Source organism: Barbus barbus (genome assembly GCF_936440315.1).
Source record: "Barbus barbus genome assembly, chromosome: 20".
NCBI lineage: Eukaryota > Metazoa > Chordata > Actinopteri > Cypriniformes > Cyprinidae > Barbus > Barbus barbus.
The window spans coordinates 15,818,579-15,837,218 of NC_136748.1; the positions used below are offsets into that span (position 1 = coordinate 15,818,579).

Sequence of the window (18,640 nt, forward strand, 5' to 3'; positions counted from 1 at the left end):
TGTGTATTACAACAAGCAAAACTAGTACGCAACTACTATAAACTGCTTATATTGACTTTCTATAGTGAAATAATAGACATAAATTTGCACACACACCCAGGCACAAGTATTGACTGAAACATTTATTGCAGAAAACGGTGTTATTCAGGATTAAGGCATACGTCTTTCCTCGTTTTCTTCAGAATTTCTCACCCAGTTGTAGTAATACTGCAGTGATAGCACAGTTACTGACCTTGTTCAAACAAGCAGACAAAAACACAAGGTATCGTGTTTGTAGGGAATAATGAAAGGAAACTATTCCTTTGTTATTTCACAGGTTTCACTAAACCCTAAATGGCATGTATTAATTCCTCAACCAAATATCACTATGGATTTTACTAATTCCTTTGAATGTTGTAGGCCTACACTTTATCCATATCCGTATCTCTGTCACAGTTTTAGCCTTTAGTATTTGATTGGCTTATGAAGTCATAAGAATAAACAGCATTATCATCACAGAAACTTTAAAGCCTGCTAAAGTTTCATTAAGTTGTTGGACATTTCAGTCAGATTATGAAGGTGATGTGATGGTAAAGAGCATGTATATGGTACAAATGACTTATCAGGGCTAATGCAAATTAGAGTCTGGCCAAGAACTGCCATAAAATTCAAATTTGAAGTATCTTAATTCATTTTAGTACACTAGTACACACACATAACCATGCAAAATTGATCTGTGAGGTAAGCTGGAGCATTAATAGAAGGAATAAATACTCAGAATGGAATGCTTTACACTTTTGTGAACACAATTTATAAATAAAAATAATTTTGTAGTTAACAAAACTTGTTAATGTAAAAATTAAAGATTATGGTCATATTAAAAGAAAAAGTTATTTCATACTGAACACTTACTCAAATGTGTAAATGTACACAAAAACTTAATGCAAAAGACTTGACGTGGTTAAGCCACTGGAGTCTGGTCATATCCAAAATATTACCTTACTGCATATAACAAGAATAGGAAATGTCAAGTGCATGGAGTGTCACTAAGCCACAGTAATATTCTTCAGTTTAAATATAATATAAATGTGTGTTGGTAAGCTGCACTCATTTGAAATTAGCATAGTCTGAGTAGATGTCAACAAAATCTTGCACAACTCTGTAGCAGAAGTCATATTGTTCCTGAAAAGACAAATGGAAATACATTATATCAAAATTCACACAGTCCTATGCCAAAACATCTACTCATTCTCTATTATTATTGCTATTTTTCATATTGTAAAATAACAGTGAAGCCATCAGATCTATGTGAACTATGCACAGTGTTTTGCATTATTACCACAGTTTGGACCATATGTGGTCTCTGAGTGCGTAAACTCTTCACTGTCTGGAATACATCCAGTAACCCCTCGGCTTTGACCCGCTCTAAGATGTTGCTGAGGGCAATGAAGGTTCCGGTCCGACCAGCACCAGCACTGATGGAAAAAAAAAAAAATCCAAAACATACTTTTATGATAAGTTTTAAAGATTTTATACAAAAAAATAGGAAAAATTTCCTGTTGTACAATAGGAAAGAATGAATATGAAACAATATGAAGTGTGTGTGTGTGTGTGTGTGTGTGTGTGTGTGTGTGTGTGTGTGTGTGTGTGTGTGTGTGTGTGTGTGTGTGTGTGTGTGTGTGTGAAATGTGAAACTGAGGGAGCAATTGAGAGTGTATGTGTACCTGCAATGCACCACTATAGGGTTGTTTCCAGATTGTTGCTGTTGTTTCTGCACTGCAGCAATAATGTCAATCATTCCCTTTCCATCTGATGGGATTCCAATCTCTGGCCAACCATGGAAGTGGAACTGTCTGACTAGACGGGTCTGCTTTTCCTGCAAACAAGTCAATTTAGCCTCAATTTGTGCAAAATAAAGGAAGCTCCAAAGTGAAGCGTGTGTTGGAGCATGAAACTGCACATTTAACTCACTGATGCATATGATAGCAGCATGTCTCGAATGCTGAAAGTCTCGCAGAGCGTGTCTCTCTTCAGCTCTAGTACATAATCTCCAAATGAAACGCTGCCCTCCGCTGGCCAGTAACGCATGCTCTTCTCCTGGAGTGAGAGTTGTTGGAAAGGAAGTGAATGTGTGAATACTTCAGACATGGAATTATGGAAGAGTAACTGCACATTTCTTTGTCAATTAAAATATAAATATTAAAAAGATAAATATAAACCGTCAAACTGTACCTGTTCTCTCTCTTTCAGCTCAGTCAGCATGACAATAGAGTGGCACTTCCACTCCCATACCATGCGCCAGAAGTCCTGCACAGTGTGAGCCAAAGGTGCCTGAGTTGCTATAAAGTAATCCTTCTGCCTATAACCCTGCAATGGTAAACCATAGAGTTATGAGTACATTTCCCAATGCTCTATTTAATTATCTATTTATCTATTAGATGATATCACCTTTTGTTTGAACCCACCCATTTTTCATGTGAGCAAAAGTTTTGGAACATATAGAATTAACATAGATTAAAGTGAAAAATACTTAATATTTAGTTGCAAATCCTTTGCTTTCAATAGCTGCATCAAGCCTGTGACCCATTGACATCACCAAACATTTGCATTCTTCTTTTGTGATGCTTTTCCAGGCTTTCAGCACAGCCTCTTTCAGTTGTTATTTGTTTTGGGGGGTTACCCCCTGCAGTCTCCTCTTTAGCAGGTAAAAGGCATGCTCTATAGGGTTTAAGTCTGGAGATTGACTTGGCCAGTGCAAAACCTTCCACTTCTTGCCCCCGATGAACTCCTTTGTTGTTTTGGCAGTGTGTTTTGGGTCATTATCTTGCTGCATGATGAAGGATCTCCCAATAAGTTTAGTTGCATCTTTCTTTAAATTGGCAGACAAAATGTTTCTGTATACTTCTGAGTTAATTTTGCTGCTGCCATCATGTTACATCATCAATGAAGATTAATGAGCCCGTCTCAGAAGAAGCGATGCAAGCCCAAGCTATGACATTACCTCCACTGTGTTTCACAGATGAGCCTGTATGTTTGGGATCATGAGCAGATTTTTTCTTTCTCCAAACTTTAGCCTTTCCATCACTATTCTATTCTTCCTAATGAGTGGTTTGAATCTTCTGGTGTAGCCTCTGTACTTTTGTTCATGAAGTCTTCTGCGAACAGTAGATTGTGATACCTTCACTCCTGCCCTCTGGAGGTTGTTGCTGATCTCACTTACAGTTGTTTTAGGGGCTTTCCTGACAGCTCTCACAATGTTTCTGTCATCAACTGCAGTTGTTTTCCTTGGTATAACTGTTCGATGTCTGTTACTTAGTACACCAGTGGCTTCTTTCTTCTTCAGGACATTCCAAATGGTTGAAATGGCAATGGCCAATGTGTGTGCAATGGCTCTGATTGATTTTCCTTCTTCTCTCAGCTTCACAATTGCTTGTGACATAGACAGCTCTCTGGTTTTCATGTTGGTTACACCTCTTAACTATAAATGCAGTTTGAACAGGCAAAACCTAAACCTGAAACTGAGCGTAGACATTCAGTGCTAATTATTGTTTGAATAATCATTGTGATAGGACACACCTGGGCAAAAAAATACACCTGTCAGTCACATGTTACAATACTTTTGCTCACATGAAAAACGGGTGGCTTCAAACAAAAGGTGATATCTTCTAAGTTGTGTGTCAGATCCAGATGTAAATACCTGAAAATAAAAGCCGGCATGTAAATCTCTTGTCTGATATTCATCTTTTGATGTCAAACCCAAATGTTTTCAGTCTACAGCAAAAATAAAGGAATTGGCCTCACTGTTCCAATACTTTTGGAGGGGAGTGTGTGTATATATATATATATATACACACACATATACAAAACAAATACTAAACAAATAGCATGTTCTTTGTTGTTTTTATCCTAGGCCCTTATTTATGTCAAGAGGCATGTGGTCTTATAATGTTAATGATTATAGTGATCAAACAAAAAGCCAATATTTTTATTATTATTAATAATAATATTTATTATTATTCGTATTATTATTATTATTATAGGCAATATTTAAAAATTAATTATGAACATATACTTACATCTATGAAAGATGCATTAATGTAGTCTGTGAATTCTTGCCCTCTTTTCATTGATAATATTACCCTGTTGAAGTCATCTAGTAATAAGACAGGATATTGATTACAGAAAGAAAGAAAGAGAAAGCACTGAAATGATAAATCTTTATCTATAAATATATATTCCTCTTCTCACATGGGATGATCTGCAGTACTCTGTTCTTTCTCATGTTGGCGGGCAGATTTCCGGTTCTCATGTTCTCCTTCATTATGCGGACATTAGTCAATTTCTGTGGAGATTCCAAACAAAACAATTTGTTGAAAATAACTATTTATTTTTGTCATTGTATGTTAATGGTAAATTATGAGACCATTCCATACTCTTGCTTAGCAAATCCTGTAATGTGGTTCTTACTCTGAATTCTTCCTCCAAACCCACTCGGTCCATTTGTGTGTGTGTGTTGTGGAGTTTGTGGAGGTGGCCTTCCAAAGAAGCAATGTCTAACTCTGTGTCACCATACAGGTAATGCTCTAAAAGTGCCTGGTAAATGAACGAATACTGCATCTGTGGGCGAGAGAGAGGAAATCAGTGGCCAGTCACTGCTGAAATGAGTCAACCACAGAAGAGGGACCGAGGAAAGTCCTTTACGTCTGTTTGAATGAGCTGACAGCGCTGCTTTCTTATCCTGGACACAAAGCCAAACACGTCCACCCTCGCTTCAGTGGGCATCATATCCATCATCGCGTCAATCACAATGAACGTCCCAGTCCTGCCAACCCCAGCACTACACGGAGAGAAAATGAGTCGTGAGATGTGAAGTAGGGCATAAAATGAGGCATAATGAGATACTGTAGTAAAAACTGCTGGGTCTTTCCATTTGAATTACTATTTCGGGCTAGATAATTGTCTCAAGTTCAATTGAACATGGGCTCAATTTTATATTAACATTCATAATAATCTGAATATTGCAGGTTTATACCATACAGCATATCAGAAACAGTTTGGAGTTTTTGCAGGCATTTCACTGCAATAAGGAACTTTTCGCACTTTAACAAGTGGGAAAGTCTGTGGTTCTGGCTGAAGTGTTAACAATCCCACATGAGGGGGACGTTTAACAGCTGAACCTCAAGACATCTGTGTTGGTGGTTGTTTCTGGATACTTTGCATTTCAGACTGTTTGTTATGGTTGAAATGTTCATGGTTTCAAATGTTTTGCCCAGTAAATAGCACTTAACTCACTAGCATGCACAAGTGCATCTCTATAGATCTAACAGATTGTAGTATGTAACACATTTCTATTATATACTGTACATTCAATTTCATAGGGGCCATTCATACAGAACATGTTTTTACTTTGTAACAATTGAGACGCAGGCAGTGCAATGGGGAAAACAAAAGGTCTCAAGACCTTTTTTGTTTTTTAAAGTTGTGCTGCAGTTTTAGAAAACTGTGTCATGCGAGGGATGTTGCAAAAGACACAAAACATTCAAACGCGTTCATCGAGCGTATTTACAGTATATAGAAAAACAATGGAAAAGTAGCACTGTGGAATGTGGAATGAATATATTTAAAAAATAGCCCACAGTCTTACCTACAGTGCACTATGATTGGTCCAGCATGGGCTGGGTTGACAGTCTTGACTTTCTTGAGGAACTTAAGCATGCCAATAGGGGAAAGGGGTACGCCAAAATCAGGCCAGCTGGTGAAATGCAGCTGAGTCACCAACCTTGGAGGTCTGCAGCCATCAGCAGCATGCTGCAAAATCACACCAGCTTGCATAAGTCAAAAAACGTATAAATTTAATTTATACGAGCAAATACTGCCTGGCTGATTCCACAAGGGTGTAAAATATTATTGGTTACTAAATTACAGGCCTGTCAAGAGAATTAGTGTATTAGAATGTCAGTAAATTCTGCAGAACATTTGATTACTGATGATGTAATATTTCTAAGGGAAATGACCACTCACGTGCTGCACACAGAACTTCCTGATTGTGTAGTCCACCAACACTGTGACATCTTCCATTGCCACCCTCACACAACCATAGATCCAGCAGCCCTGCTCAGGCCAGTACTGATAGCACTTTTCCTGCATTTCACACACAGACATCACACATATGTAACCAAATACTTGATTAATGCAATGTATTAGTAGTGTTTTGATTTCTTTTTTTATATTGTTAACATGCTTACAAACTTGTGATGTCTCCTCTTACCTCTTTTCTCTCTCGTGTGTTGGTCAACATGACTATAGTGGCAGATTTCTGCTCCCAAACCATCCTCCAGAAATCTCCCACTGTCTCTGGTTTTGGGCCTGAAAATAAGACAAAAATATTGAAAATCAAAACATAGATGAATTAAAGGTCATTTGAAATTAGTATGTTTACTTGATTAAATTACCTTCTTAATGTTTATTACAAATGGGAAGAGAGAAAATATTTGCTCATACCTTGAGCTGCAATAAATTTGTTTTTTTCTCTGTAGCCCTATAGGAAAGATCAATGAATCAATCCTGAGACTCAGAAAAGTACATTCATGTGCAATGTCAAGATGTAAGGCATTATAAGCATTACACAATTTGTTATTTATAAGGTATTAAAGTCTTATAACAATATACATACTGTATTAGATCATAGGAATTAAAGGGATAGTTCACCCAAAAATTTAAATTTTGTCATTAATGTCATTCCAAACCATGACCTTCAATCATCTGATGAACACAAATTAATATATTTTTGATTAAATCTGAGAGCTTTCTGACCTTGCATAGACAGCAATGTAACTACCACGTTCAAGGCCCAGAAAGGTAGCAAGGATATCATTAAAATATTCAATAACATCAGTGGTTCAACCGTAATTTATGAAGCTAAGAAATCACATGGACTATTTTAACAATATCCTTACTACGTTTCTGGGTCTTGAATGTGGCAGTTGCGTTGCTGTCTATGCAGGTTCAGAAAGTTCTCAGATTTCATCAAAAATATCTTAATTTGTGTTCTGAAGATGAATGAAGGACATGAGGTTGAGTAATTAATGACAGAAATCCCATTTTTGTGTGAACTATACCTTTGATTCCTACTTTTTTTTCAAAAGCATGAAGAATGTACTCACATCTATATAAGAGGCATTTATGTAATCAGAGCCCATATATCCATCTATGTGTGAAAGCAGCACTCTTGAGTGGTCATCTGAGAAGGAAATGAAGAGATGTGTTTTATTAAAATCGAGGTACCAACTTTCTCCATTCAAATCCTAAAAATCACGATTACAAAATTATACTAAACCTAAATGACACAAAACAATCTCTTCCACAGTGTTTGAAAAGTTTGCAAGTGTGAGAAACACTTACAGGGCAGAATATTGGGATATCTGTTCTTTTCTCTGTTCTCCTCTCTGCTCGCCTCTTCAAAGGTACCACAGCCAAAACCGCAAGGCAAAGACTTTAAAAGAAAAGCAGCAGAAGAAAGAAACATTATGTGAGTATAAGAAAGCAAAATGGAGTTAGTGTGCATGCGGAGAATGATAAAGTTTGTGTGTGTCTAAGCTCTTACATTAAATTCCTCTCGGAACAGTTTGCCATCATCTGCCATGCGTAGGCGAAACTCTTCCTCCAGGGAGTCCAGAAGCATGGGGAAATAACGCTTTGATGGAGAGGGTGATCTGGGGAGGAGCACCACCGTTTGTTCTGACAGAGAGAGAAGAAGAAAAACATACAGGCTGAAAGAGAGACATTCTCTTCCTTTTTCTGTTTTCTGTCTCTCAAGCAGATGCCAAGTTCTAAAAGCTTTGTTCTAAAAATATAGGCTTGATACAAATAGACAAAATGGCAACAAAAAATCTGACAAATCAAAACTTACCTTGATCTTCCAAAAAGCCATTTGGCAACTTTTTGTCAACCGAGGTGGCAAGATCCTTCCTTTGCTCTCTAAACCTGAGAGATTTTGAAGTGAGACATTTACAGAGATAAAACAAAACAAAAAGTAAAAAAATGACAAAGTTTTCAATACACACCAAAATCTAAAGTTCTTTCTCATGGGAGATTGTTTAGTTGTCTGATTCCTCAGAGCAGCTGAGAGAGAATGACTTGCTGACACACCATCACAACTGCTTTTACATTTCACTACACATGCAGCTCTGCGTGCACACACACACACACACACACACACACACACACACACACCCACCCACACACACACACACACATGTTGGTTTTTGTGGTTTATGGGGACTCTCCATAGGCGTAATGGTTTTTATACTGAACAAACTGTGTGTGCTATTGCCCTACACCAACCCTACACCTAAACTTAGCCCTCACAAGAGACTTTGTGCAGTTTTAGATTTTCAAAAAAAATACATTTAGTATGTTTTTTAAGCCTTTTTAATTACGGGGACATAGGCAGTGTCCTCATAAACCACCTTCATATTGTAATACCTCTGTCATACCCATGTCATTATACAAATTTGTGTCCTCATAAACCATATAAACATGCACACACACACACACACATACTCTTAAAGGTGAAGTGTGCTATTTTATTATGTTAAAATGACTTATTCTCTCTCAGCTGAAAAGGCAGCAACAACTACAACTAAGCCTTTTGAAAAAGTATAAACAATGTGCCTCTATGGCTCTATCTATCATTGCTCTGTTTGTTGTAATCACAGCCAATGGTGTGAGTTTGGAGCGAGGCAATCTGTTGGACCGACCAATGGCGGACAGGGGGAGTGTCAGGAAACCTATATGAAAACCTGTGGCCTGTTACATAAAAATGTAGATTGGTCTAATTTGGATTAAAAAAATTACACCTCATTACTCTTGGTAACTGCTAGTTGGTCAGACTAGTTCTTAAATCACAGTCTTCACAGAGGCTGAGATTATGCAACTCTGCATTTAACATTGCAACATGCTGTTATATCAAAGGCCCAGAAATGACACACTTTATCTTTAACAAATAATGTAATATAATATAAAGTAATAATGTATTATAAATTACATGTTTGAGTATTTTGAGTATGATACAAGATATAGGCCAATATGTAATGTCCATTTATGTTCTTGGCAAAAAGAATGTAACTAAAAATTCAAGACTGAGGGTATTATGGTATGTGCGCTATATTTGCAAATATTGTATGTTGGATACAAATAATGTTAGAAAGATGAGAACACTTCACAGGACTAGAAGGCTACTGATCAAATGTGTGGGGCTAGTAATATTTTTTGGTTTGTTTTTGAAAGAAGTCCTTTATGCGCACAAAGTCTGCATTTGTTTCATCAAAAATACAGGAAAAGCAGTAATAGTCTGGCCTGGACAAATGAGCAATTTTCATGTAGAGAAAATAGGAAGTTACATGCCTATAGATATTTGTACAGGCCTAGCTGGTCTGAGAGGTTTATAAGAAATGGAAGTACAGCAATTGGCAACACTGTGGGCCAGGCTTATAAAAGCCTATGCTGAGTACAGTGGGGGTCAAACGAATGGCTGTTCACTGTAGAATGGTATATTTCACTGTATCTCTACATATAATGTATAATGTGTTATTTAGGCTAAAATGTTTTTGGGATATGTGTGTTTTCTTACCTAAGAATGTAGGCGATGAGGAGAAGAAAGATGACAAGCAGGAGGGAGGTGACGAGGCCTGAGGCTAAGACATGTGAGCCCTGAGGTTCTGGAGACTCTAAACAAAGAAAAAGACAATGGAAGTGAGTGAAATAAGATTCTCCACAGGCTTTTCAGCAGACCCAGATGGAATTTATTTAATAATGAAAATGCATGGAATTCTGCGGAAATGCGGAATGGATTTAAATTGGATACAACTTTACTCAATTTGGCAGATGAAAGCATTTTCATATTTTAAAATGTGAAACATTCTAATTCCAGACATTCCAGTTCTATGGAAATTCAAGTTCTGGGTACAGATTACATGTCGGCCTGTTTCTAAATCATTTTAAATGAAAAACAGATATCTGAATATGATATACCTGTGGACAGGTTTCCATGAGAGGAACTGTTTGAAATGAGAGCTGCTGAAACTAGAAACAGGACCATCATGGCTGCACATAAGAAGAGAAAACAACAACTATTTAAGCGTCCTGGTAATAGATTAAATAACTGACAACTAACTTTATTAGAAAATCTGCATTTTCCTTATGATTAAAGGGATAGTTCACCCAAAAATGGATATTTTGTCATTAATTACTCACCTTGTCATTCCAAACCCGTAAGACCTTCATTCATCTTCGGAACACAAAATAAGATATTTTTGATGAAATCCAAGAGCTCTCTGACCCTGCATAGGCAGCAATGCAACTGAAATGTTCCCAGACCCAGAAACATAGTAAGAACATCGGTAAAATAGTCCATGTAACATCAGTGGTTCAACTGTAATTTTACGAAGCAGCGAAAATACTTTTTGTGCGCAGAGAAAACAAAAATAACGACTTTATTCAACAATTCATCTCCTCCAATTCACGTCTTCCGCCATTATCCAAAGTACCTCTGCACATAAACAATGCATGCGTGTGATGCTGCTGACGTAGAACACGCATGCGCTGTGCCTTGTTTACGTGCAGAAGAATGCAAGTACATGCGTCGTGGAACTCTCCATAATGGTGCCCTAGGGTGACGTGAAGGAGAAGAATAGTTGAATAAAGTTATTTTTGTTTTCTTTGTGCACAAAAAGTATTTTCATAGCTTTGTAAAATTACGGTTGAACCACTGACATTACATGGACTGTTTTACCGAAGTCCTTTCTACATTTCTGGGTCTGGGAATATTTCAGTTACATTGCTGTCTATGCAGGGTCAGAAAGCTCATCAAACATATCTTAATTTGTGTTCCGAAGAAGAAGGACGGTTTGGAACGACACGAGTATGAGTAAATAAAGACGGAATTTTCATTTTTGGGTGAACTATCCCTTTAAGAGTCTATAATTCAGTACTATTCAGAACAAATGGATTTTTCTGACAAAATTCTGCAGAACTAAGATACACTGAAATGTGCAAAGGCTTCACAAGAGATTCAATTAACCTATATTAAAACCATCCATCTTTTTCTCATGCCATTCAGTAAGAATCTTCCCTCTACATGAGCAAATCTAAAATTAATTTCAATTAATGGTCCAGAGAGTTATGGCCTCTGGAGATACGGTACCATCTACCGCACACAACCAGCAGCAACTGAGAAAAGTAGGACAAGACTTCTTACTCCAGATATCATCGCACTTTTATATCTAAAAAGCTATTGTGTGTAAATTCAGCCCAACAATGGTAATTTCTATGTGACGTTCAGTATACAATAAATTTAAGATTAAATACAGTGGGGTACAAAAGACAATGTGATTTGAAAATATGTAAAATGTAAAAGAAAATAATAGTGTTGAAATAATAAGTATTTCGGATTCTACTTTATTTTTAGGACAATAATAAAATTTGTGAAATTATGTGATTATGTGAAATTTATATAAAGGGTCAGCTGTTCAAGTGTATTTTCGCTTGTGGTCTTAAATATTTTGATCCCACTATATTTTTAAATGCCTTACCAAATGAATAAGACTTTTTTTTTTAATGCCTGAAATTAATAATTGAAAGGGAAGTGGTGTGTGGCCAAGTATGGTGACCCATACTCGGAATTTGTGCTCTGCATTTAACCCATCCAAGTGTACACACAGTAGTGAACATACACCTGGAGCAGTGGGCAGCCAATGCTGCGGCGCCCGGGGAGCAGTTGGGGGTTTAGTGCCTTGCTCAAGGGTCTCACCTCAGTCGTGGTATTGAGGGTGGAGAGGAGTGTTGGTTATTCACTCCCCCACCTACAATCCCTGCTGGACCTGAGACTCGAACCCACGAGCTTCAGGTTACAAGTCCAACTCTCTATCCATTAGGCCACGACTGCCCCTTAATATATGCCCCTGAAATATGCATTTAGAAATAAATGTGGTTTGGTTTATATGTGAGTGGTAACAAGACAACTGCATTTATAGATGTCCAGCAAATCACCCAACACAGAAAATCTGTCACATAAACGGAAGAGAGATTTCACATAATAATACTTTCAAAAGCTGAAACAGAAAATCTACCTGCCATCAAACATTTATGAACTCTGTCTTTAGAGATTAGAAAAGAAAGCATGAAGGATTAATGCAGCCTTACAGACAAGCATACTCACAAATGCGATACATAAATGTCTCACTTCAAGGCAACTTCTCAGTCCATAGCTTTCAAAAGAGGAGCCATTAATTATTATGATACTTTTCCAGAAGGTCTCCAGGACTCTTGATATCTGTGATGGCACTTCTGTCCTTCAATAATATATGAGTGCAGGTTTTTTCATTGTCCTCTCCGGATGGGCTATCCTTAGATAGACACTGCCTGCAAAGAACAAGCAATAAGGATACATTAGGAGAAGGAATTGTCTTTTTTTTTTACCTCATAAAATGTGTAGGACAGGCAGTGGCAGAGGGGGTTGTGGAAAGAGAGAGAAGTAAAAAGATCCACTTTAAATCTCTCCTTTAGAATTGTGCCAGTTGATTTGTCACCCAGAAATCAGTTTGAGAAGATCTACTGCTGTTGGAAAACTGTCAATCTGTAGTCAAGCATGCATGGCTAACCTTATCCATGCACCCTGTAATGTAGGCTATTTTAGTCTGATATACCTGTGCTGCTTGTTAACCAGTGATGCTGTAATTTAGCATTGTCTCTACAGCAGCAAATAATAAGCATTTCATATCATACCACAGTAACCTAATTTATATTTTATTAACTTGTATTTGTATTTTTTTACACTTATTAATTTATTTGATAGATCTGAGATTAAGCAAATAAAGCATTTTGAAAGAATGCAAAAGCTCTGACCATTATGGGCAAGGAGGAGAAGCATCCCACCCATAAAAATTTTAGCAACAACCCTGGTCATAATATACTGTGTACTTTTGGTCATCTCAGGGCCCTGACCGAATCACATTAACGCAAATCAACAAGCCCATTGTCAATCAAAACCAAGTGACAGTTACTCATTTCTGGATATCCATAAATTTTCATTTAACTAAATAGAATATGTGCATATCATCAAACCTTTATTTGAGACATGCAACCATTATTTATTCTTCCTGTGAGCTGACTGTGGATTGCACTGCTCAGTCAACACAGATGCTTCCATAACTGGCAGTCTGGAAGCTGTTGTTAATGTATGAGTCAATGGCCTTCATGACAAATTCTCATGAAAAAATCATGCAGACAACACCAAATGAAACAGTCCCCTGAAAGACGAAACAACATACTGACACACTACAAGGAACAAGCAGCATCTCAAGCAGTACAGCCTGATCTGACTGTCAATACATGCTGTGACCTTGAAAAATGTTGCTGCGCTCTGCAGATCTTTCATATGGAAATTGAATGCATATTGTTGGTGCTTAATAGTTTGAATAAAGAACAATGTGAGAAAGCACCACTGATGAATTAAGACAGGAGGAAGTGCCTGTAATATTTATATAATCCAGCCTCTGCTTTTCTTAGTTAACATTATGTATGTATGTATTTTACACAAATCTCACATAAATCTCAAGACACACATTTTCCCACTCATTCGCAGAGGAAAACAAAACACACTTTTCTGTCTCTAAGAGATGCAAAAAGCTCCTCATCATCCACTAACCAGAACCTTTGAGTACAAAACAGGAAGAGATTTTAGTTTTCAAATCCAATAGACTTCCTGTGTTAATGGGGGGCTTTAGATCTATAGCCAGAATGTTGCCTCCCGTTACTCCCTTTAACTAATTGTTGCTTATAGTCTAGTAACACTTTTTGGAAATTCTGGAAATCAAAGTGTCAAAGTGTTTCATTCATGACATTAATTGATAAATTCTCAGAGCAAAAATTAGTGTAGACATTAGTGTAGGTCCAAGTATCCATGTAGTCTCTTCAAACACAGGAAACAGATTGGATGGAGGTGCTAGCTGCACATGGAGAGATGCTGACCAGCACACAGAAGGCTGACTCTGCACTATAACTGACCTCTATGCAAAAACGTGACTACCAGTGTTTATTTTCAAGATGTTTTTAATGCAGAACAAATGCAAATGCTGATGCATAGTAAAAAGTCTCTTCCATAAGCAATGAGAGCTTCTTCTTCTGTGAATTGCGTATGTGCATTACCAGTCTATGACTTATAGTCTATAAACTATCTATCTAAAATTCACTTAACCTTCACAAATGTGGTTTACCACATCAGTAATGGATAACTCCTAAACTGATATAGACCGAAAATCCATAATCTTGGCTGAATCTCTAGAAGCAAAATTAATTGTAACAACTTCACATTACTCACATGCAATCGAATGTCCTATAATAAGATTAAATCGATGAGAGACCTGAAATATAATCACTTTAGTGGAAAAGGTCAGAGGCATTTGTTTCTTGTGAAATATCTGCTACCTGAGTTCACATTATGGAACAAGAACAGATAATGAATCAGATTCCAGTAAGTCTTTTAAAACTGCCAATTCATTTATACTGACCTCATGGCCTTGTCAGCTACGAGGGTCTTCAAACCGAAGTGTTTACCAACATCTTAAGCTTTCAGATTAGAGTGCTTTGCACAAGTAATTATGAAATTAATCTCCATTTAAGCGCATGTCGCTTTAATCCTGCCGGCTGTGCTCTCTCTCTCTCTCTCTCTCTCTCTCTCTACCAGAAACAAGGTCACGTCACACCATTGTTATACATATTACATAAACTTCAGGAAAATGCATCTGTGAGATATGCTAATATTATTCAAATCCATTTTCCTAAACATTTATTCATCGCAATAATAGGATTCAAATACACAGGATGCTTTCTATGGAATGCTTTTGAGACTTAAAACAGCTTTGCTTTAATCTCTGAGAGATAAAAAGTCTAAACGATGGAAAATATTCAAATGCAAGAGAGGGATGGAGAGATTTGTGATTTAAGATGTTTGCAAAAATGGTTATCAATGAATAATCCGGACTTTGGAAAACTATTATTGTAGTGGATGTGTGGTTTAAAATAGCCTGTAGATCACAGTCGTTCTCAGCTGGTGGGTAGTGACCCGAAAATGGATTGCAGGTCTATTTTAATAGGGTCTTGAGTGCAAAATGAATAAGGAGGAATGTTGTTTAAATCAAAGGCTATTCTATTAAAACTATTGCAATTTTTGAAATGCTGAGAAAACTATTTCAACTATTCTTTTTCTATTTATTTTTGTTGAGCTTGTGATGCTTGTAGCAGTGTTAATACAATTTAATGTTTGATTATGAAAATACTTTTGTTTGCTTTAGTATCTGTAGTGCGGTGGATCACCACATGATAATAGTAAATCTGGGTCCTGGAGCAAAAGTACAGTACAAAAGACAAAGAGCACATTATAAAAAGTCTAGCTGTACTATTAGAACTATTTCTACTTGACCTTAGCCTTAATAATTATTTTTGATGATGTGTCTTAATGGAATCTGGTTGAATCTGTTTTATTAAATAATATTTTTGACTTGAATACAATCTCTTAATTTACATGTTTTTTTTTCACATCTAAACATCTTTTACGGTGGCTCTAAAGTATTTGTAGCAAGAATGGAGATGAGTATACCAATGGTATCACTCTCTGCCTCACCCTCAGGGCAAAATCTATCAGCCTCTTTTTCCAAACGTCACATCCACACAAACAGACTCATGAAAACTGCCTTATGCAACTTTTTTATGTTCCATTAATAAATGCATGAAGGAATAACTCAAGTGACGAAAAGGTCAGTCAACTCTTTTCATCTATATGTCATTAGTGTAAACACAGGATGTTGATCCAATAATGCAATAATAACACTATTCTCCCTCCCTGTTTAACCCTTAAAAGTGCAGGAACATAAAATAATTAGGATACATTTAAAATAAAAACATGGAATTAGTTTTCTGATATTTTCCAGCATAATAGGACTCACATGTTGTTCTTCGAAATATTGTTTTTATTTTCAATTTTATAATATGTAAATAACATGTACAGATAGCAACATTTTGCCATGTTACTTTCAGATCAATATTGTAAATTTAACATTTTTTATTCCATATTTCAGTCACGTGGCACGAGAATTTGCAGAAACCGCCTTTCGACATTTTAATGCAATTCTAAACGTATCCCCTAGTATACAGAAACCATTTAAGGGTTAATATCTGTGTACGAGCTACAACATTTTTGAGCACCTTAGGCGTGTGCAACATTTTTGGGCAACATAGACAGCTGAAACATACTACTGCACGGAAAAGCTGTTTAGACAGGCAGCTCAATAGATTTTGAAACACAACCCACTCGTGTTCCTTATAAACAAATAGAGCAATTATTAAACCTACTGTAAATGCATGCACAGTAAACACAGACAAAAACGCGTTAAGGGTTAACGAAATCTCGTGTTTACACGTTAATTCGAGTAAACGACAAAATGGGCGATGCTGAGAGAATTAATTATTTCGAACTCATCATCACGAACGTGACTGAGACCGGAGAAAAACTACGCAAATGATAAATGGACTCTATTTTGCTAAGTAATAATTGCAGTATTACCAGTGTGATGTCCCGGTCCATGTAAAGTGTCGGTCAAATCCAGTGTTGAGTGCTGATGGTTGTGGAGGATGCTGTGCAGATAGTGCCTGTGGTCCCTCCTCTCTCCTCTCGTCTAAGAGCGAGCGCCGGGGCCGTGTGATGATGATGCGCCGTCGTGCGTCTCATTTATGGTGAAAAAATGTTCCTCGGTCGCTCATCGGTCATCTACATGCACAGGTACTCTAGATATGGAGCACTGGGAATAATGTGATTATTTTAGGTGCTGGCCAGCACCCGAAAACATTAATAATATTTGAAAAAAGGCATGAATGCATTTTAAATTTGTAAAAATATATGTATATATATTTTTAAACTATAAAATTTAAATTGTGTACAATTTAGAAAATATCTCTCAGGCAAGACTTATGATGAATAATTGTCTGCAGTTGGACATACCTCTAGTGTCCAGCTGCAGAATTGTCAGCAGTTTCAGGCCAGCAATCTCGGACCTGAAGTTAGGGTGGAGATTATATGTATTTAAGTATTTGAAGTTAGTTCTTCTGAACCACAGCACCACATCAGCCAACAATGCCAGGCCAGCAATCTGTTTAACCAATCCAGATCTCAGCCAGCTATTTTCTTTTTCTGGCTGACCAAACTCACTTTAGCCAAACAGATATCTGCCTTTTGCTTTTTATTTTATTTTTTTCTAGTTTCTCTTAATTTTCTTCCAGACTCACACTAGAGCTCAGCCTAATGCCTAATGCTGCTTGACACAAGCTGTGAGAAAGAAAAAAGAAAATGCCAGATGTGTTGGATTGGCCCAGACTCTGTTGCTATCTGTGAGGGAGAGAGGAATAGATGATATTGTTAAATGGATGTGAATGCATGGCATTATCCAGTGTCCATGAAATCAATAATTAGGCTATATCGATAATAATATCGATAAACGTTTTCTTAAATTGTAACAGGCATACGGTAACATTATGCTCTAGTAGATGATCATGCTGTGACTAAATACTGATTGGAAAAAGTATTGATCCTGTCTTCCTGTTATGTTTTTGCAGCAGGCTCAGTTAACAGATGCAGTGTTCTGTGCATTATCATAATGCTGGGCTACAGTCCATCCAACAGACTTTTGGTGAAGAAACATTTGGGGAAACTAGTCAAAGGCTAACTATGTTATGACTATGTGATCTATGAATGTTACTGTTTGTTCCAATACAGACTGACCTTTGTCCCTTTGGTGGGACTTCGGCAAGCGTTATCATTCTATAAAATGATGATACCATTATTTCATTAGCTGTGCATATTCCCTCTCATTTTGTAGAAATATAAAGCATAAGAATATTCCAAGGAGGACATCATGAAAAGATTAATGTAAATGAAATCCACAGAGAGGAACTCGTCAAATCAAAATGACAAGCAGGCGTTATCATTGTTAAACACAAACACAATAAATCCAAGCATCGTACATAGATCGCACATTATTTTTAAATGCCACAAAACTTGGATAAACTAAAATAATTCTACATTTGTTTAAGACAACTTATAGTACCATGAGAGAACTTCAAAAAGAACAAGAGAAGGAAGGTGCCAGGCCCAGACGGGGTGACACCAGCCTGTCTGAAATCCTGTGCTGACCAGCTGGCCCCCATCTTCACACAGATCTTCAACAGATCACTGGAGCTGTGCGAAGTCCCCTCATGCTTCAAACGCTCCACCATCATCCCCATCCCAAAGAAACCCAAGATTACAACCGAACCCCCTCAAGGGCACCTCAGCAAGGCACCGAACCCCCAACTGCTCCCCGGGCGCCGCAGCATAAATGGCTGCCCACTGCTCCGGGTGTGTGTTCACGGTGTGTGTGTGTGTTCACTGCTGTGTGTGTGCACGATGGATGGGTTAAATGCAGAGCACGAATTCCGAGTATGGGTCACCATACTTGGCAGTATGTCACTTCACTTCACTTCACTTCACTTCAATAAAGCTCATTCTGATTCTGATTCTGATTCTGAGAAAAGGAGTGAGTTTCACTTCCGCTGCTGTAGGTGTCGCTGGCGG

At 37.4% G+C, this 18,640-nt stretch overlaps 1 protein-coding gene across 2 annotated transcripts; it reads right to left on the reverse strand.

Moving 5' to 3' along the window:
• Positions 1–105: 105 nt before the first annotated feature.
• LOC306886215 (receptor-type tyrosine-protein phosphatase epsilon-like) lies at positions 106–16,758 on the reverse strand. Of its 2 annotated transcripts, XM_079443154.1 has the most exons (21): positions 16,598–16,758; positions 12,197–12,399; positions 10,012–10,083; positions 9,611–9,707; positions 7,889–7,962; positions 7,583–7,716; positions 7,381–7,471; positions 7,143–7,219; positions 6,481–6,517; positions 6,248–6,345; positions 6,001–6,120; positions 5,624–5,787; positions 4,681–4,816; positions 4,447–4,596; positions 4,228–4,321; positions 4,056–4,132; positions 2,212–2,346; positions 1,951–2,076; positions 1,704–1,855; positions 1,319–1,454; positions 106–1,161 (listed from the first exon to the last, which is right to left on the reverse strand). In XM_079443154.1, exons 2-21 carry the CDS (start codon positions 12,207–12,209, stop codon positions 1,087–1,089), a joined length of 2,058 nt encoding a protein of 685 aa, XP_079299280.1. In that variant the 5' UTR covers positions 12,210–12,399; positions 16,598–16,758; the 3' UTR covers positions 106–1,086. The 2 variants fall into 2 exon arrangements, with proteins under 2 accessions (XP_079299280.1, XP_079299281.1); XM_079443155.1 differs by lacking the exon at positions 10,012–10,083 and having other exon boundaries at positions 112–1,161; positions 16,598–16,710.
• Between the last annotated feature and the right edge of the window lie 1,882 nt (positions 16,759–18,640).

Excerpts from the sequence above, each read along its gene's own strand:
- LOC306886215 (XM_079443154.1), bottom strand. Across the intron at positions 4,817-5,623 it reads CCAATCATAGTGCACTGTAG|TGCTGGGGTTGGCAGGACTG; the intron begins GTAAGACTGTGG and ends CTCTCCGTGTAG. Across the intron at positions 1,856-1,950 it reads TGCTGCTATCATATGCATCA|GAAAAGCAGACCCGTCTAGT; the intron begins GTGAGTTAAATG and ends ACTTGTTTGCAG.